Source organism: Rhinatrema bivittatum, chromosome 6, assembly GCF_901001135.1.
Source record: "Rhinatrema bivittatum chromosome 6, aRhiBiv1.1, whole genome shotgun sequence".
Lineage (NCBI taxonomy): Eukaryota > Metazoa > Chordata > Amphibia > Gymnophiona > Rhinatrematidae > Rhinatrema > Rhinatrema bivittatum.
Window position 1 is genome coordinate 316,821,677 of NC_042620.1, and position 22,110 is coordinate 316,843,786.

At 42.6% G+C, this 22,110-nt stretch overlaps 1 protein-coding gene across 6 annotated transcripts in view; it reads right to left on the bottom strand.

Moving 5' to 3' along the window:
• Nucleotides 1-22,110, bottom strand: part of LOC115094464 (probable E3 ubiquitin-protein ligase MID2) — an 839,223-nt gene that overhangs the window by 50,526 nt on the left and 766,587 nt on the right. For all 6 annotated transcript variants that reach the window (XR_003857558.1, XM_029607549.1, XM_029607550.1 and 3 more), the window contains one exon: nucleotides 1,455-1,662. Coding sequence is in view for 5 of the 6 variants with exons in the window: in XM_029607549.1 (XP_029463409.1) it covers nucleotides 1,455-1,662 (208 nt within the window). In the remaining variant the exon portion in view is untranslated. The remainder of the gene's footprint in view (nucleotides 1-1,454; nucleotides 1,663-22,110) is intronic.

Here is a 22,110-nt window from a genome sequence, read left to right on the forward strand (position 1 = left end):
ATAGTCATCTCCTCTCGCGATCGGCACTGGCTGGCTGGCAGAAGAAATTGGGTTACCTGAGCTTGTTACCTACCTCCTCCTCTACCCGGGCTTTCCCTGTGAAGTTGGAACCACACGGGGCCTCATGGTCTCATGAGACTTGCTGGCTCCACCTGGGCCCCAGTTTCAAAGGAAAACTAGAAGAGGCATGCGGCAGCAGCAACAGGCAAGATGTGCTGCTTGCTGACTCCTGCTGGTGGGAGGGGACCGCACAGGGTTTGAGGAGTTGAAAAAGAGGGAAGGCTTTGCCCAACTCCAGGAAAACTGTGGCCTGCCCCTCTTATTTCCACCAGTGGCCCATAGGTTCCCTGGCACTGTGGCACACCAGGCTGTGGGCTGGAGGTGATGCCATGGGGGAGGAGAGTGGGTGGAATGTGTGTGCCCAAATCAGTCATGCAATTTTGTTATTTTTCACTCTCTATTTTATGTGGGAGACTTTAAATGGAACATCATAATTTTAAATATGGGGTGATTTTTCAAAGCCATTAATGCAGGTAATACACAGTTTTATGTATGTAAATTGGCTGTGTGAAGGAGCATATATGAAAAGCCCTCAGAACTCTGTAAAGGACCAGTCAAAGGTGTCTGGTCCCAGTCTACCTTACGACAGAGCATCATGGGTACCGGGTAGTTCCCGGAGCAGGACATAATGAAGGCTCAGAGGGGAGCAGGAGAGAGGGCCGGGAACCCGAAAGGAAAACAGTAACCATGAGTAGAGAGGGGAAGCAACCCCTGGAAAGTAAGTGTTAAATGTTTGTGGTTATGAAAGCTATGTGAAATTTGAAGACTTGAAGCACTCTAAATAAAAAGCATTGAGAAAAACCTTGACCGCTCGTGTGTTCTGCCACAGGCTGGTTTATACTAGCTCGGGGCTCAGTGTGAGTAAAAGTACGCGCATAACTTGATTTCACGCACACTTTTATATGCGCTGGGGAGAAGCCTCCCTGGGAGGTGGAGCTGGGTCTTGTGCGCAGACTTTTTTTTTTTTTTTAATTTTAAAACGTCTGCGCATAAGTTAACTTGCACAAATTGCAGCCTCAACAATGCACACAGTGGCACTTACCTGGGAATTTTCAGAGCAAACTTAATGTGCATGCGTTTGCTTTGAAAATGTGAAGTACACCTACCCTTACAGTTATGAAATTACCCTCTAAAAGTGTTTATTATTCAGAACTCAAAGTAATGAAGATACTGCCCAGCATTTATATACATGTTAGAAGAGAAATACAGCAGCAAAACATTTATCAATAAGGGGAGTAACTTGTAAACACACTCAGGGCCTTATTGCCCATAGGTATGGGAATGGAAGAAAACTTTCATAAATCAGATCTCTAGTTTTCTAAGTTTGGCTTAACAAAGGCACAGTCAGAAGTTCTAGCAGAAGAATTAAAATGTTCTGGGCATCATCTGCTTACCACGAGGAACTGCCCACGACGACTTCCCAGTAATGGCACCCGCTGTCAATGAAGATGTTCGCTGCAGCACCATAACAGCCGGTACCACTAAATCTCTCCGGAGTATGACTCTTCTTCAGTGAACTCTCCTCTTTTTCCATCTGCATCCCATCATTGGAGATCTTGAGCTTCTTGTGAGCCATTTTGGGGTCAAGTTTAAAGGGCTGACCTGCACAGTAAGCAAACAGGACAACTGTTAAAGAACAGAGGTTCAAACCTGGAGTCCTAGCTTGATTTCCCCTAATCCACCACTCACCATGTGAGCCTGAACAAGGCCCTTAGTCTCCATATGCTCAAATTAAGAGGCCTGTTTACTAAAGTTTTTTTTTTCCCATTTTGTGTCTATGGGAAAAATGCTTAGTAAATAGGGCTCTAAGATTGTAAGGTTTTAGGGCAGGATATTGTAGCCCTGCAATTACCGGTATCTTGCACGGCTCTGTTTGCAATTAATATAAAAAAAATATTATGCAAAAATCTTGACACTGACAGGCATTTGGTCACTGTAAACGTGAAGGTGACGTTTACAGAGTACGATGCACATTACTATAATAGGAATCCACGAAATGTGTGATGCCCAAAGAAATGTCTACATGCATCCTAACTCAGGAATCCACTGATGCCCAAAGGAAGGCCTATGTACATCCTGATTCTCCCTTCTACATGACAAAGGATTCGAGACGGCCAGAAAACCAGCGAGTCTAAGCAGCAACTGCAGTTCCCGCCCACAATTTAGTTACTTACCCTAGAGCAAACCTTGGGGGATCACACTCCAGAAATTACAAAAATAAGATCCATAGAAATTTGCAGATAAATTAGTCTGTGTGTCATGGAGGGGGGGGGGGGGGGGAATAAGCAAATGGAATAAACAAAAAGAAAGACAATCCGGCTGCCAGTAAACGAGACAATACAAGGAAAACATAAAGAAGTCCCTGGGCAGCGCTCGGAAAGAGGAAGAAACTGAGCTCGATTCCCAACAACCACCACAACTCAAAGTGGTGAGAAAAGCTGGGGAGGAGATCTGGGAGTTGCAGGATGAGACAGGGAGAGGACGAAGAAAGGAGCCTTGGAAAGCAGAGCAAGGGTGAAGGAAATTACAAGAAGATGCACAAAAGAGAGGGCATTAACAGTTGCCTCAGGGCAGAAGGCACAGAGGGCCCTTGGTAATATAAAATGTGAAGGTAATGCTACAGCACCATACTGCACATCAAACCAGACACATGAAACAAAAACGGTGCCCAATTTACAAAATCATATTTATTGAATAAATCACAAAACACTAAATATTTATACAAAAAACTAATATCACATCATAATAAAATACCTATCCATAATCTATCAATCTAAAAACCCTCCCAATTATCACATACACATTGCCAACTATCCTGTCCCTACTAGGACCCGAGTTTTGATGACTTGTGGTCATCTTCTTCAGGGGAAACTCACCCACTAAAATACCTGAATGTTAAATCAAATACAATATCAACATCAAATTATCACATACATCATACAATTTTTTGACTAAAAAATAGTTTTTCAAAATTTCTTTCCATCTGAAAATAAGATAAGAAATATTATCTCAATTTTTTAGTTAACAAATTAGTAGAATTTAATATATAATATTGGAAAAATATAGGCATATCTACCAATACTATAGATGTTACATTTATAAACAGTCCCAACGGCACAACTTTAACTTGCTTTTTCCAACCTTGAATTCAGTTAAACACTCTAAAAAATAATAAAGATTATTAACAATAATTTCAAATACAATATTAAAAGTTCTTTTACTAAATTATCTTGAACACTTACCCTACATAATTTTATGAGTGTTGAACTCCACAACCATATTTTTAAATTTAAAACGTTATTTCAAAGCCTTTAATCGAACATTATAATGTTGTTCCAAAATAGTTAACCAACTAAAATGTATCCCATATACTTACATAGTACCCCAAAAGTATTCAAACCTCTATCCACAAGCCTAACGTTGGCCACTTTTGCTAAAGGAATGCCATGCATCTATTCGCCACTTCCGATGACAATCTTATCATAATTTACATACCTTAAATACATTAATTACAATGTAATTAACATTCATATATTTCAACAAAGCACCCAAGCCCAAAAACTTTTGTATCTTACTCACACTTTTAACTCCAAAACTTCTCTACTCCAATATGTGAACATTAACCAAACCACTCTAAAAAAAAACAACGCTGCGCATGCGTTCTACCAGTTGTCTCCCATTTATATTAGATTAAGGATACTGACTGCCTTCTACTACATATAACAATATTATTGGTATAGGGCCATCCAATCCTCAATCAGCAAACCTTATGTTTCTGTCTCGCAAAATTCTCTCAAAATAAACTGCACATGCCTAAAATCTAACACTATTAAAGGAACACACTCCACTCTATGTCCACATTTAATCCAGCAGGTTCAACTGTTTTCCATTTGAAAATTAATTTTTATTTACAAATTAAATGTTTAGATATGTCACCACCCTTTTTAAGAGAGTCATGTGAAATAACAAAAAACTGTAACATCAATTCGATGACCCATCAACTTCCAATGGTTTACAAGGGGAGCTCCCTCCTTTTCTGTGCATATACAATTTAAATGTGCTAATATTCATTTTTAATTAATTTAATAACATAAACTACCTGCGCTGTCTGACAATTATATCTAGCTGGTAATTTATATATTTGTTGTTGAGATTTAACAAAAAACTGAGATGTCACATAAACAAATGAACATACCGAGCAACTGCTCGGTATGTTCCCCTCCTCCACTAGTTCCCTGCATGCCTTTCAGCACCATCCACCTCTACTACTCCTGACCCTTCCCATTCCCATTCTTCTCTCCGGAAATGTTAGAGCAGGCTCAGATCTACCCATGAGCAACGGAGTCGACCGCCTATGCCCCAAAATTCTGACGGCACTGGCTCAAAGCTTGAAGCACATTGCCAGGGTTCCAGGTGGAGTCAGGCTCACTATAGGAAGGAAGTCTGTGTGGGGCCTGTGAGTCAGTGCATGCTGGTAACAGGAAGCCCACGTAGTAAGAGGAGGCATAGCTGCTGAAGGCTACTGACTCAAAGGCTCCATGCTGACTCTATTTCTATAACACCGGCTCCCAATCATTTCCTGCATCTGTCTCTGACACTAATCTTTCCCTTACTACTTTATTCCTGATTTCTCGTCTCTGCCCTCTAATCTCAGATGTAACTTTCAACTCTCTTCTTCCCCCTCTAGTCCTCCAGTCCTCAGTCTCCCTTTTTTTTTACCTGTCACCTACCTACCAGCTTTCTATCTCCCACCCCTTCTCATTCCACCCATCTTTCATGCAGCCCCAGACTCTTACTCCTTTTCTGTATTTTACCCATTCCTTAGTTCCCCATTGCCATCTTCTGTACTCGTGCACCTCATGTGGTTCAAACAGCTGCGGTTTGAACTACAGGGCTCAAACTGCTGATGTTTGAACCCTGTGGGGATCTGTAGAGACAGAAAGCCCAGCAGTTCAAATAGTGGGGCTGAGGTTTTAGTCGCTGGGTAGAAGAGGTGCCGGTTTCAAGTTCGGGTGGGAAAGGAGAAGCACATGCTTCTCTTGCACTTGCCAGCCCCGTGATGGATTTATTCATTCACGCGGTGGGCTGGTGGATCCTACGGCCGATGCCATATTGGCCATAGGCTAGCTACGGCTCAGCTCACGATGGCTTTTATTCTCTACTCTCGGCCACTTCCGCTCTTTTGCGCTGGGGGAGGAGCTGTGGCAAGAGGCCAAAAAAAAAACAAACCCCAGTAAAATCATGTGAAGGGGAGAAGAAAAGAGACAGGGTGAGGCGGTCACTAGGGGAGTTTGGAGGGGCAGTTTTTGCCACTTCCGCCTCACCCTGCCTCATCACAGAACCGCCCCTGGGTGTTTAGGTTGAAAGAGAAAAATGGATATGTGTAGATTGCATTTTCAAATCTACGCCTGTTATTGTCCATGAAAGAATAAGTACCTGTGGATAAAGCAGGGCAAAATGTTTCCAAGAGAAAGTAAGTGTGGACTTTTACTTTGGGAGCCGGTGCAAAGCGCACAGGAAAACACACCCATGGGCTTAGTCCCAGTGTGGACAGTTTGAAAATTGCCCCCCATTAAACGCTTTCAAAGCTTCTCTCTCACTGCTCTCTTTAATTAAGAAATTTCTTATGTAAAAAAAAACAACAACCCACTATTGAGGATTAATGTAACATGCTTACTCATTTTTCCCTCCAGAAGTTTTGCAAATCATTTTTGATAGCTTAAGAAATGAGAGCAGAAACCCACACTTGTCTTTTTGCGACAAATATTTCTAATTATCTGGTAAACAAAGTGGCAGAGGATTTGCGGAGGCAGCTGTTATGACAGCAGTCAAAGCTCTGTCTGCAAACTGCCAAGATGGAGGCTTTATACTTGCAGCTCAGACAATCTTTTAGTCATGTGACCCAATTTGGTCCAATTAAAACAGGACCTCAATTTCCAGGGGTTGGTGTAAATAAATGTAGCCATTTACAGTGCCAACTTCTATAAAGATGTAAACGTCTGCGGAAATCTTCAGGTAATCCATAAAAAGGCTGTAAACAATCTGTGGGCTATTCCAGTTTAGTAATTGGCTATTTTTTCACTGTTCCTTTTGAGAATATACAACTTTCTGTGGTTAGGGTTGTAAAAATCAATAATTGAATAAATATATTTGTATTTTTTTCTATAGTACTCCACAGAGCGTCGGAATAAAATTCCTTTGTACTTCATCAACCACAACCATAGTTAAAGGATATTTGACATACAGTAACATGTTTTCAAATAAGAAATATATTTACTGATTCATAAGTAAATCCCTGTCTCATGGTAACATGCCCGTTAGAAATCAAGCTGGCCTAATCTCACAGTGATAGTGATGATTCTTCCATGTGGGAAATCTGGGTTCAGTTTTGGAGTCCAATTCTTCTCATTGGCAATATGAGAAAAGGGAGTCCTGGTCACTGCACAATGGTGACACCTAGGGGCCAGATACAGGGCTGTGAGTGGAGCTTCCAGGGAGGAGAAATCATGGGCAATTTATCCATGATTACTCCTCCCTGGAAGCTCCACTCACAGCCCTAACTAAAAAAGGCTCGGACACCAAGAACTGAACCATGGAAGCTATCCAAGCTTTCAAATGTCTCAAGGAGGAGTTCACTCTTGATCCATACCTACACCCCCGGAATCCATCCAAGCCCTGGGGATAGATGCATCTATCCCCCAGGTACATGCTATTGTCCTACAGCATAACCATAATGGTACACTTGGGACCTGCTCCTACTTTTTAAATAAATACTGTCCGGGAGAGAAGAATTATAACATTGGAGATCGTGAGCTGTTAGCGGTCAAGCTAACCTTGGAATAATGGTGACACCTGCTGGAAGGAGCCAAACACCCAGTAATTATCTATATGGATCACAAGAACCTAGAGCATCTAGAGCAAATACAGAGACTGAACCCCCAGCAAGCCCACTGGTCACTGATGTTTTAATTGGTTTGACTTCAAGTTGCAGTACCATCCCGCTGAAAAGAACCAATGAGCCAATGCCTTCTCATGCCCCTTTGATACTGAGGACTCTATGGAAGCCCCTTGGGATATCATTGACCCTGTGAAGACTGTGGTTGCTGCCACATTTACAGTTCCTCCTGGGAAGACTGTAGTTCTCTAGCACCTATGACGCTTCAGTGGGCTTATGACTCCTACTTGGCGGGGTACCCAGGTATCACCCGAACCTTGGAATTAATAGTCTGACAGTACTGGTGGCCTCAGATAAAAACTGATGTGAAATGTTACATAGAATCCTGCCTCTCGTGTATCATGATTATTCATGATACACGAGAGGCAGGATTCTATGTATAAGCACAACCTTGGGGGTTGTTACAGCCCCTGCCTGCCCCTAAGGAACCCTGGACCCATTTGGCCACTGACTTCATCACTGACCTTCCCCTGTCTTGCAGAACCACCATATGGGTGGTAGAAGATAGATTTTCTAAGATGGTTTATTTCACACCCCTTCTGGACCTCCTATCTGTGCCTGAACTGGCTAAACTGTCTGTCTAACAAATATTCCGTCTGCACAGGCTACCTCTTCACATCCTCTCAGACTGAAATTCAGTTCACAGTCCACTACAGGAAAGGCTTGTGCAGGAAGTTTAGAATTACTTTGGATTTCACCTCGACTTACCACCCCCATAGCAGTGGACAAACTAAGTGGGTAAATCAGACTCTCAAGACTTTTCTTATGAGCTTACATGAACTAACAACATGATAAGTGGTCTCCCTTCTTTCATGGGCTAAATTCTCCCATAATAACCATGGGAGAAGTTCCACAGGGTCATCGCCCTTCTACATTGTGTTCGGGCGCTATCCACATACACCCAGACATGTTCTGATCTCTGACCCTTACCCAGCAGCTAATCTGCTGGGACAGGAGCTTCAAGAACTGTGGCGGAAGACATATCTTCACCTAGGTCAAGTGGCAGGGCATTTTAAAAATCACAAACACACAGACAAGAAACACCGCCCAGTGCCTCAACTTCACCTGGGAAGTTTAGTTTGGCTGAGCACTAAAAATCTATGATTGAAGATGCCATCTTTGAAGTTTGCATTGCGATTCGTGGGTCCATTCCCCATTGAACAACAACTGGGCCCTGTGGTTTACAAGCTCAAACTACCGACATCTTTATGAATTCTTGATATTTTCCACGTCTCACTGTTGCAACTTGCTATTCTCTCTTGGCCAGGCAGAGCACCCCTCCAGACCATCATAGTTGGTTTGGAAGAGTACACTCAATTTGATGTCAATGAGATTCCCGAAGAGTCCAAAACCAGTTGCCATATCATATCTCCTGGAAGAACTATGGATCCAAGGAGAATTCTTGAGAACCAGCCTCCAAACACAAGCCCCCCAATCATATCTGAATCCCACAGGTGATACCCCAGGGAACCCAAGCCCAGAAGATGGGGGAGGGGCTGTGTAGGTGGGTACTGTTACGTTTGATGGCTCATGGGATGGCTCTGCGAGCAGGTGAACTCACCCTTGCCACTGCAGAACACTGCCAGAGGCCTCCCATTGCGGAAACATTCCACTGTTGCCAAACGCAACCGGCTACTGCTGACGCCTTCTTCCTGTAGACGTGAATGCGTATAATATGGGCACTGTGGCGGGAATCCCTGAGTGGTGCCTTCAGATGATATCAGCCTCCTGGCCCATATAAACTAAAGCCCCGCAGTAGTTCCCTGCCTTAGGAACAGGTCTCCTGCCTTGCAGAACGTGTTACTTGCATGTTCCTGATTCCTGTTCTCTTGTGTTCCTGAATCCAGCCTTGTCTTCCAGGCTTACCTCATTCAGCCTTGCCTTCTCCAGTCTCCATTGTCCAGCCTTGCTTTGTCTTATCCATCTTCTCCAGCCTTCAATTTGTCTTCTTCCACCCTTGGCTTGACTCTCCGGATCTTGATCTCTTGCTTGGACCTGACCACAATTGTCTGCTGCCCGGACCTGACCATGATTGCTTACCACCTGGACCTAACCACAATTGCCTGCTGCTGACCATGATTGTCTGCCACCTGGACCTGACCATTCTTGCTAGTGGCCTGCCCCAACCTTGGCTTGTCTCTAACTCCATTAGTCTAATGCCTGCCTTGACTACGGTGTGCCTTTGGACTCTGGTTCTCTTCACCACACTCGAGACCCACCTAAGTCTTGCAGAACCCAAGAGCTCAATCTGCAGGGGAGGCGGCTGGTCTATGTGAAGCTCCAGACTGTCTCACTACAGGGCGCGTTCAACAGCTGCTGCCATAGGCCTCGTGGGTTTGTCCTTGAGGCTGCGTTAACTATGCCGCAGCAAAAAGGGCTCACACATCCACTATCCTTCACACAAAGCGACCAAGTGGTCAAGTTCAGAAGAGAAATTGCACTTGTCTTTTGTCTACAGTTTTTGGGTGAGAGGTCTGTTTAAGTAGTAGGAGCATTAGGGTAAATTTCTGGAGAGTAAAGGTTAACTGGCGGAGGTGTCGGCGAACTGGCGATTGCAAAAATGCTCACACAGAAGTATTTTCATATATGGAGGATATGCATTCTTTATAACATACCTGCCTCACATATAATTCAAGATTATTGCATGTGTAAAACACTTATACATACTTTTATAAAATGGGTAAAGTATGTGTTCCATTTCAAATAATCCCTAACACATGCTTTAAAATAACATTTTATTCAGACAACTCTACTAATTTTAATACAGGTTGACATACATGAATCTCACATATCTGCTTTAACTATATATGCAGATTCTTATAAACAAACCTTACCCAAAACATACTCATGTACAAGAAATATTTTAACAATAATTATTGTACAAGATAAAAAATATTCACACACATATACATACATAATAAAAAGCTCACCCATTCACACAAACATTTTAAAAATACATATAACCAAACTGAATCTCAAAAGAACATAACTTGCCGATTGAGTTCACAATTTATAAACACTCCTTATGAGAAACCAATTTCACTTCCAACTCTAACTTCCTCATGCACACCAGCTAATCTTCAAGGAACAATGGTTTCATTTTCAATTGGAGACCCAGTCTTCATATGAAAAAAATCCCGACCAGGGCCCAAGTTTCGCCTCGAGAACGAGGCTGCTTCAGGGGATCAACTTCAAATCTAATATATTTAAAGTCTGAAGTGGTATTCACTCCAATCTCAATCAATAAAGAAATATCCTTCTGTGAAATTTTTACATTGGCTCTAACTGCTGGCATCCAGCTTCAAGATGAAAAATTGTCAAAATATCGCTCCAAGACGTTAAAGCTTGAAAGACTGCTGAGTTGTCTAAATTTGCAGAGACACTTCAAAGTAAGTGGGTATATAACTCTTCAAACCATGTCATAAAGAGTATATTTCAAAAACCCATCTCTCTGACTGCAGAGAGACACCAATACTTAAAAGATCGCTGAATTTACTAAATTTGCAGAAACACTTCAAAGTAAGTGGGTGCAGATCTCCTCAAGCATGTGTAAATGCAACAAACTATTGTAGCAATTTTCAAAAGCTATTTACCCATGTTAAATGCACTTAACATGGGTATAACCTATTGATGATTCAATGGCATATATTGTAGCAATTTTCACGGGTAAATGCATGTAAAACCCAGTTTTGGATTTCCGGGAATGAGGCAGCACTGAGACTGCATTCAGAAGAGCACTGGATCATTAGGGCTGAAGCTATTGTGTTTTTTTTTCTTTCTATCAAAAGTTTATTTTTGGATGCTCTTTATTTTGATATCATTGCGATACCATATTGCTAATTTCCCTACCAATTGACCAATCAGAATGTCTAATAAATCGATGAGATTGACCAAGAAGAAATCGAAAGTAGTAGATATTGGCATGATGGCTGAGTTGGACAAAGCTATGTCTGACCTCAAAGAGGATTTGGTGTGCAACAACTCCAAACAAGTTTCGCCGAATCTGAATGATCGACTCTCTAAGTTACAATCATCGATGGATGAAATTTGTGATGCATGGGAAAGAATATTGAATGGATTTAAATTTAGAACAACAGGCAGCTGTGCAAAAACTCTGGGTGGATCAGCTTTTGGCGCAATTGTCTGAAATAAAAAAGGAAAATGCTTTGTTAATGGACTGCCTGGTGGATCAAGAAAATCAACCTCGACAGAATAATCTGAGCATCATAGTTCATCTGAATGGGTTAAAGATGGTGATTCAATGCCCTTTATTTAGGTTTGGTTGCCAGAAGCATTGGGCCTTTAACCACTGAGCCGATCGTGGTTGAACAGATTCAGTCAGCCCCATTAAAGAAAATGTGCCTTGCCCGAGACTTGTTGTGGCGCATATTTTCAATTTCACTGATAAAGTGAAGATTATGCCGGCATATAAAAAACTGAATAAACTGGAATATGATAGACAAACTTTATTGATGTTTAGTGATTTCTCCCAGAGTTTCAGAGGCATGGAGAGGTATGGCTCTATATTATTCAGAGCTTTACAAGTAAGGGGTGAAATTCTCATTCCTGGTTCCTGCCATGATAAAGAATTTTATGAATAATAAGTTGATACTCCTGAAATTAAAAAACTAGGCCAAAATGCTATTGAGTTTCTTTCTTGATCTCTGGGTTAATGAAAGGATGTATTTTTACTTAACTCTACTCAGAGAGAAAGTACTTTGCTGCTTATACATATGTGTGGCGACATTTGGTTTTCTTTGAACGATTTGTGTATTTCTTCAATATGGTGGCTTTTATGGAGTGCATGACACCATAAAATGATAGAGGGAATATATGTTTTTGCACAATGGCGCATCCCTTTGATTTTAGATGTTTTATTTTGACTTTTTTTATTAAGCTGTGCATATGCTTCTACTAAAAGGTGTAGACTCTTGGTGGAAAATTAATTATGTCCCTCGAGGATAAGGGGGCCCCTTAAAGATGTAGTCCATTGTTGGTCCATGACGCATTGACAAATACTAACATTTTATTATTTTGTTAGACTGTATATTTTTCCGGCTCATGGACTATTTAACCTTTGAATCTTTGGGCGGTTTTTGCAAAATAAGTTGGTGAAAGTTCTCACCAGAACTTAGATTCTTTGCGATAAATTTTAAGAACCATGCATGGGCGCACATGTGTGTGCATTTGATGGCACGTTCCAATGGCATGGCCATTTTATAACATTTAAGTGGCACTTTCCTACTTTCTTGTACACTGTTGAACATTTAAAAAATTTTTTGAAGGAAAAATGGCAGTCTTATTTGGATATTAATGATGCACTTTTTATAATTTTATAATTGTATGTTTCTTTTAAGTTTAATTTCTATTTATGTTTGTTTTTTATTTAGTTATGTAAACCGTTTTGATTAAACTCTGTTTGTAAAGACGGTATACAAACACTTTTAAATAAATAAATAAATAAAATAAATTCCATCTGATATACTTTAGTTAGCTGGGAAACCAGTATTAAGAGGGGACTGGCACAGAAGAATTGAGCAAGAAATAAAGAAATACTAGGGATGTGCAGAGGGGCTGCATATGTTACATTCGGTATTTGTATTTGTGGGGGGGCAGATACGTTGCATTTGGCAAGGGGGGGCCCCTATCCGTTCATGCATTCCATTCTTATTCGTTTCCCGGCTAAAATTTAATTAACTACAACCCCCCACCCTCCTGACGCCCCCAAGACTTACCAAAACTCCCTGGTGGTCCAGCGGGGGTCCGGGAGCCATCTACTGCACTCACGCCGTCAGCTGCCGGTATTAAAAATGGCGCCATTAGCCTTTGACTTTACTATGTCACAGGGGCTACCGGTGCCATTTAACCTTGCTATGTCACAGGGGCTACCGGTGCCATTGGTCGGCCCCTGTCACATGGTAGGAGCAATGGACGGCCGGCGCCATCTTGTGCTCCTACCATGTGATAGGGGCCAACCAATGGCACTGGTAGCCCCTGTGACATAGTAAGGGCAAAAGCTATCGACGCCATTTTGAATACTGGTAGCCGATGGCCCGAGTGCAGGAGATGGCTCCAGGACCCCCCGCTGGACAACTAGGGACTTTTGGCAAGTCTTGGGGGGGGTCAGGAGGGTGGGGGTTTTGTTTAAATTCGCTCCTTTAGACTACCGAATAATTCGGTGAAGATTCCCCCCCAAAACCTTCCAAAAGTCCCTGGTGGTCCAGCGGGGGTCCTGGAGCCATCTCCTGACCTCGGGCCGTCGGCTGCCAGTATTCAAAATGGCGTCGATAGCCTTTGCCCTTACTATGTCACAGGGGCTACCGGTGCCATTGGTCGGCCCCTGTGACATAGTAAGGGCAAAGGCTATCGGCGCCATTTTGAATACTAGCAGCTGATGGCCCGAGTGCAGGCGATCGCTCCTGGACCCCCGTTGGACTACCAGGGTATTTTGGCAAGTCTTATGGAGGTCAGGAAGGTCCCCCAAGACTTGCCAAAAGTCCCTGGTGGTCCAGCGAGTGTCCAGAAGCGATCTTCTGCACTCGGGCCATCAGCTGCCAGTAATCAAAATGGCGCCGATAGCCTTTGCCCTTACTATGTCACAGGGGCTATTGGCACCATTTTGAATACCGGCAGCCGAAAGCCCAAGTGCAGGAGATCGCTCCCGGACCCCCGCTGGACCACCAGGGACTTTTGGCAAGTCTTGTGGGGGGGGTCAGAAGGGTCCCCCAAGACTTGCCAAAAGTCTGTCCCCCAAGACTTGCCAAAAGTCCCTGGTGGTCCAGCGGGGGTCCGGGAGTGATCTTCTGTACTCAGGCCGTCGGCTGCCAGTAATCAAAATGGTGCCGATAGCCTTTCTATGTTACAGAGGCTATCGGCGCCATTTTGAATACCGGCAACCAACGGCATGAGTGCAGTAGATGGCTCCCGGACCTCCGCTGGACCACCAGGGAGTTTTGGCAAGTCTTGGGGGGGGGGTCAGGAGGGTGGGGGTTTTGTTTAAATTCGCTCCTTTAGACGGCCGAATAATTCGGTGAAGATTCGTTGAATTCGTGGGAATCGTGATACATTTCACTTCCCCACGAATACAACGAATATGGCCCTATATGTTGTGGATTGCCAATATGTTGCAAACGAATGCACACCCCTAAGAAATACTGCATTTTCCCCAAATCCTAGAAAAGGCCAAAAAGGGTCATATAAGAGCTATGAATTCTCTACAGAAATCGGAGCGGCCTGGAATGGAACTTCCCTTCCCCCTAACCTTTCCTCCCCTAGCCCTACTCTAACCACCCCCCCAAAAAAAATTTTAATTTACCTTTTGCTCCTGCCTCTGGGCAGGTGCAAGTTGCGCTCGCCGGCCGACTGCCGGTGTGTGATCCCAAGCACAGCGCAAATGGCCACTGTGCCTGGAGCATCTGACCCCGCCCCGCCACGCCCCGGACCACCCCACCCCACCCATGCTTCCATGCTAGTTGACTTGCACATATATAGCAAGACTATGGTCTATATTTTTGAAATTTCTATGGAAAGGAAAAGCAGCTCATATTATTCTACCCTAATGCAGGACAAATCTAAGGAGGGTATTTGTTTGCCAGATTTTAGATTCTACATTGTGGCATGTCAACTCAGATAAGGATGGGAATGATTGTCTGATAAATACAAATTTTGTACTCTGCATTTGGTTACCTCTACAATATTTCCCTTAGCATCATGGGGATCTTTGCATACACCTAATCGTATACTATCTAGGGAGATAAGTCATTACCTTCTTCTGGCAATGAAATGGGCTTGACAATATTTATGTTGTTGGTGGGGTACATCCTGGCAATATTCTGCTCTGCTTCCACTAATTGGCAATCCAAAATTTTTATTCATAATGCAGAACAGCATTTTTCATAATTGGCATAAATTAGGCATTACCAAACTTGCATATTTATATTATATAGCACTGGATACCGTTTTCTCCTTTGCTCAACTGAAAGACGATTTTCATCTTCCTAACACTCATTTTTATGAGTATCTACAGGCTAGGCATTAACGTTTGAATGTTAAACATTGTGATTCTCAAGCATTTGGCTCTGATTCCTTGGCAACTATAATCATTGGCTCTGATTCCTTGGCAACTTTAATCATTGAAACAAAATCTAATAGACTAGTTAGGTGGTATAAAAAGCGATTGGAAAAATGTAATGATGTAGCATTGTCTGCCCTGGCAATGAAATGGTGGATAGATATGGGTACCAATTTTGAGATGTCTGACATGGAAACTTTATTTGTTAATTTAACATCTATTTCAATCAAAATTTATGGAAATAAAATTTTAAAATTTGCACAAAAGTTATTGTAATATTAAAATATTTAAAATGGGTTTCCGAATATCAGATAATTGTATTAAATGTTCTTCCATTACCGGCATGTTTGTGCATAGTTTTCTTTTTCTGTCCTTGATTGTCTAATTTTTGGAAGGAAGAGCTTTTTATTATAGATCAAGTTGTGGGTGGTGTTACGGGTTCAGACCATGCACACTGGTATTCTGCCCAGGGGCTCTGACGGGGGGGGGGGGGAGCTAATCTCACTGAGCTCTCACTGGGGGCTACCTGAGGGGCTTATCCCATATAAACATACACAATTACTGGGATTATACCTGGGGGCTTGAACCCAGAAGCTTATCCCCTACACAAATGGCCACACACAATTACTAGAATTATACCTGGTGGCTTGAACCTAGGAGCTTAAGTTCCAACAGAGCCACAGACAATCTTTGATTCAGTACATCATAGTTCCAGGTATTTAGGAAAGTGAATTTATTTGAGCAATAGCAGAATAGAATTAATAAAATTAGATTACATAGAAGAAGTAATGGTAGATAACTAGATAACAACAATTGCTACACAGATATAAAAAGCTTACATGTTTCCAAAGGATCAGCCTGTACCATTATGTCCAGAGCTCTTTCCCCCTTTCTCTCTCTCTGCTATTTCTCCTTCTACACTAAAAATGTTTGTGAAAGCAGTGATGTTCCCTCCCTTTGATTTCTTATTAAATTTCAGGCACAGCTGTATAGCCTTCACGTTCTCTCTCAGGTTTTAGTATAAGTTACTTGCTAGTTTTCTCATCACATACTTAGTGGAATAACTAAATAGACTCTTGCCTGTTCATAGACATTTCACAGTGCAAGACAGTAAATAGGAGCTCACTCAGAGGTTGGCTTGTGGCCTTCAAACTAGTCTGTGCCTATATACATCCTCAGCAAAAGTAACAAAAAATGACTCCAACAGGGGGAAAAACCACCTTTCACAGCTGAATGTGTAAGAACATAAGAACATAAGAAAATGCCATACTAGGTCAGACCAAGGGTCCATCAAGCCCAGCATCCTGTTTCCAACAGTGGCCAATCCAGGCCATAAGAACCTGGCAAGTACCCAAAAACTAAGTCTATTCCATGTTACCATTGCTAATGGCAGTGGCTATTCTCTAAGTGAACTTAATAGCAGGTAATGGACTTCTCCTCCAAGAACTTATCCAATCCTTTTTTAAACACAGCTATACTAACTGTACTAACCACATCCTCTGGCAACAAATTCCAGAGTTTAATTGTGCGTTGAGTAAAAAAGAACTTTCTCTGATTAGTTTCAAATGTGCCCCATGCTAACTTCATGGAGTGCCCCCTAGTCTTTCTATTATCCGAAAGAGTAAATAACCGATTCACATCTACCCGTTCTAGACATCTCATGATTTTAAACATCTCTATCATATCCCGCCTCAGCCGTCTCTACTCCAAGCTGAAAAGTCCTAACCTCTTTAGTCTTTCCTTATAGGGGAGCTGTTCCATTCCCCTTATCATTTTGGTAGCCCTTCTCTGTACCTTCTCCATCGCAATTATAACCTTTTTGAGATGCGATGACCAGAATTGTACACATTATTCAAGGTGCGGTCTCACCATGGAGCAATACAGAGGCATAATGACATTTTCCGTTTTATTCACCAATCCCTTTCTAATAATTCCCAACATTCTGTTTGCTTTTTTGACTGCCGCAGCACACTGAACCGACGATTTCAATGTGCTATCCACTATGACGCCTAGATCTCTTTCTTGGGTTGTAGCACCTAATATGGAACCCATCATTGTGTAATTATAGCATGGGTTATTTTTCCCTATATGCATCACCTTGCACTTATCCACATTAAATTTCATCTGCCATTTGGATGCCCAATTTTCCAGTCTCACAAGGTCTTCCTGCAATTTATCACAATCTGCTTGTGATTTAACTACTCTGAACAATTTTGTGTCATCTGCAAATTTGATTATCTCACTCGTCGTATTTCTTTCCAGATCATTTATAAATATATTGAAAAGTAAGGGTCCCAATACAGATCCCTGAGGCACTCCACTGTCCAGTCCCTTCCACTGAGAAAATTGTCCATTTAATCCTACTCTCTGTTTCCTGTCTTTCAGCCAGTTTGCAATCCACGAAAGGACATCGCCACCTATCCCATGACTTTTTACTTTTCCTAGAAGCCTCTCATGAGGAACTTTGTCAAACGCCTTCTGAAAATCCAAGTATACTACATCTACTGGTTCACCTTTATCCACATGTTTATTCACTCCTTCAAAAAAGTGAAGCAGATTTGTGAGGCAAGACCCTGGGTAAAGCCATCTTCCATCCAATCCATGTAATCATGGATTGGATGGAAGATGAATTGGATGGAAGATGGATTGGATGGAAGATCTTTTTGAGGGTTTCTAACAATTTGCACATTTTGTATTATTAGTTGCTAAATTAAAAGGTGAATTTTAAAAGCCCTACGTGTGTCAAAGCCAGGAGATATGTGCGTGTTTTGGGCTGGAGCGTGCTGTGCGGTTTTTAAGACACGCCTGAGTACGTGTGCATCTTCCAGTACATGCATATATCAAAAGGTTAAAAAAGGAGCAGGGCATGGGCATGGTCTAGCTGGAGCATGGGCGAGAAATGGGCATTCCAGAAAGGTGACTTGAAATATGTGTGCAAGTATTTACACGCACAAACGCACGCCAGGGTCTCCTACTGTGTAACTTTACTTCTGCTATGGATGTCGTGTAACTTTTAAAATAAAAAAATCAGGGCTAGTCAGTAGGGTTTGAAGGGTCAAGGCTAGTAGGGTAAAAGGGAGGAAGGTTAATTGGGGGGGGGGGGGGTTTAGGAAGTTGGAAGCCTTTATCTGGGTGAACTGGGAATGGATTGTGGAAACTGGTAATTGCATCAGCCCGTGTATTGAATAAAATCCCCTACTTACATGGGAAAGCTGGCATTTGTGCGCACAAGTGGACATCCATACAAAATTATGCACACATGTACGCATGAATAGACTATTTTACATCATATGCACATATATATGCATATGCTATAAAATGGTCACGTCCATTCGTGCCAGCCACTATATGCTGGTACATGGACGCCTGCACAGCTGTTTAAAAGTTACCATCCACGTATATTGGGGCAGATTTTCAAAGAGGTATGCGCGTAAGATACGCGCATACTCCCCGAAAACCTGCCCCAAGCTCCCCCTACGCGTGCCGAGCATATGTTGCATAGGCTGCCGGCACGTGCCGTAGGCTGCTGGAGCGTACTGTGCGGCGTACTTTTGTTTGCGCCGGTCGCGCGAACAAAAGTACGCGCGGGCACAGTTTTATAAAATCTATCCCATTATGTTTTTGGATGGAAAACCACTCACCTCCGATTCATCTATGGTATTTCCAAATGCTAGATTAGAAAAGTATTATCTATATAGATGCTCAATTGGAGAAGAAATCCTTGTCTAAAGATTTTTACCAAGCTTGGGATTTGTTTCTTGAGCTGACCCCAGGGGCTCATGTGTGGATGTAGAATGAATGGGTGTCTTGTCCTTCATTAGCTGCTGCAGTAGCATTTGGCTGTATAAGTTACAGCTCAATAGATGTCTTTCGTCCCGCTATTTTTTATTTGTATTCATTATTTCTGGTGTAAAGATGTAATTTATAAATAAACTAATAAACCCCCTCCCAGTTTTAAGCATGTAAATGCTTTTGAAAAATCAGGCACGTAAAGGTGAATTTTAAAGGCCCGATGCGCGCATTAATTAGGGGATGTGGGAATATGTCGGGGATTGAATGTGCCAAGCAGATTTTAAAAGCCGCCTGGATACGTGTGTAAATGCCGCAACGCACACGTATTGGAAGTTTTCAAAAAGGGGGGAGGCAGGGGCGGGGCATGGGCATTTCGGGGCATGAAGCTGAGATGTGTGCAAAAATACTTACACGATCCGGCACATGGCGAGAATCCCTGCTGCATAACTTTACTTCTGCTATGGATGACGTGTAAATTATAAAATAAAGAATAATAGGCAGATCAGCGGGGTTTTAAAAGTTGGGGATAATTGAGGGGAGTGAAGGCTATCAAACTATGGTGGGGGGTGGGGTTGGAGGACCAATTTCTTGACTGGGCAAACTGGGAATGAACTGGTAAAACTGAAAATTGCGTTGGTGTCCACCCTTTTAAAATTCCTCGATTTACATGGTAGAAGCAGACATTGCACAGAGTTGTGTGTGTCCAGTTAAAATGTGCTGCAAATGTGTGAGCGGCCAGACTACTTTATAACATGGGCGCGTGTACGCGTGCAAGTTATGAAACAGCTGTGTCTCTGGGCCCGGGCTCAGGCAAGCGCACACGTGTGCCCGTGCACCGGTTTGAAAGTTACCATCCCTATGTCTTAGCATGCACTGGTTATTTTAGCATGTGCTAAACGAAATGAAACAAAAAATGAACATAGCTAGTGATCTGTGGCCCTTGTTGTTATGATGATTGGCCTAGATGGGAAGGATAAGAGGGTTAAAAAGGTGTACTCGATGATAAAATGACTAGGGCAAAAAAAAAAAGAACTGATCCAGGGGATTTTTGTGATCTATGTTCAGGACTGCAGTTTTTTGACTGCCTATTTAGGTGTGGGGGGGGGGGGGGGGGGGGAGGAAAAGAGCCCACATACATAGTTATCTCCCATGTTATCCCATCCCCCTTCCCTGTTTTATGTCATTTCTATCTTCAGTTTGGATGTAAATTGATATGATGTACCCACTAATATCGGTATAGAAAAGCCTCTACATAAATAAATAAATAGTGAAATCTTCTGGCAATCAGAGCTGTTTCATGGTTCATGGTCGGTTCCTGAGCAAGAGAGCACTTTTAAAATGAACATCTTATTTCAGGTAGGCTGTGCCTTTAGCTTTGCTGCTAGTTTTAGTTTCAAACAGCCACAGACACAGAACGATCTCTTCAGGCACGACTAATGAGAAGCATTTATCTCAGTGATATGACACACACAGGCACAAATGTGGGAGGTTGTTCCTCAAAAAAAAAAAATATACTGAAATATTTTGTTTAAAAGCCATCATATAAGAGTAATTATGCATTTCAGCTTCAGACCTGCCACCTCACCCATGACATCTAGTAATTTCAGCATTCCCCCATTGTGCATTATTACCAACCTGTTACTTCCCCACCTCTTATTTAAATCATGTTGAATGTCCTATCTGATCCTTTATTTCTGAAAGTCTCATTCTGCTGAAAAGACAGATCACTATGAGGGTAATTTTTATAACATACCACATAACGGAGAAGATTCGTGCACAATGTACACACAGACTTTATGGAGGATTTTCGAAGCAAACTTATGCTCCTAAGTTCGCTTTTAAAATTCTTTCCTAACTGGCCAGGTACACATGGAATTGTCCACACACATAGCTACACCTGCTAAACACAGAGTGCAACTTGCGCACGTTAATTTAAATACATACAAGCAAAACTGGGCTAAGCGCATACCAGGCATTGGTCCCTGGCTGATTTTCAAAGCAGCATTTATGCACATATATAAGTGAACTTTTAAAGGAATTATGCATATAAATGTAACATACTAGTGTAGCAATTATCCAAAGCCATTTATCTGCGTTAAGTGCAAGTAAAGCAAATGTTGCTTACCTGATGTAACAGGTGTTCTCACAGGACAGCAGGATGTTAGTCCTCACAAATGGGTGACATCGAGGATGGAGCCCACCACGGAAAACTTCTGTCAAAGTTTAACAGAACTTTGACTGGCCCCTACTGGGCATGCCCAGCAAGGCACTGACCCTGCAGCCAGCAGGGGTCTCCCTTCAGTCTGATTTTCAAAGCTACAGGCAGTGCCTAAAAAGTAAAAACAAAACGAACCCAACACCGCGGGGTGGCGGGCGGGTTTCGTGAGGACTAACATCCTGCTGTCCTGTGAGAACACCTGTTACATCAGGTAAGCAACATTTGCTTTCTCACAGGACAAGCAGGATGGTTGTCCTCACAAATGGGTGAGTACCGAGCTGAGGATGTCCTGACTTGCACCAAATGTACCCAACGGCGTGCAAGAGGCACAACAACTGGGGAGGAATTTGGTAAGGACATCCGCACCCTACCGGGAGGTGGAAGGGTGTTGGTACATTAAGTTGGAAAAAGGTTACGCAAGACAGATTGGCCGAAGATGGAGTCCTGTCTTCCAGCTTTGTCCAAACAATAATGGGCTGCAAAGGTATGGAGAGAACTCCAGGTTGCAGCTTTACAGATGTCAGGAAGCGGCACCGATCGAAGGTGTGCTACTGAAGTCGCCATGGCCCTCACAGAGTGTGCTTTTACACGGTCTTGAAAAGGAATGCCAGCTTGCTGATAGCAAAAAGAAATGCAGTCCGCCAACCAGGAGGAGAGAGCCTGCTTACCCACAGGTTGTCCTAACTTGTTAGGATGGAAGGAGACAAACAATTGAGTGCTCTTCCTGTGAGCAACTGTACGGTCTAGATAAAATGCTAGAGCTCGTTTACAGTCTAGGGTATGCAGAGTCTGTTCCCCAGAGTTGGAATGGGGCCTGGGAAAAAAGATAGGTAGGATGATGGATTGATTGATATGAAACTCAGAAACTACCTTAGGTAAAAATTTAGGGTGAGTGCGGAGTACCGCCCTGTCTTGCAGGAGTTTAGTGTAAGGCGGATAGGTGACTAAGGCCTGTAACTCACTAACTCTGCGAGCTGAAGTAATAGCCAACAGGAATAATACTTTCCATGTGAG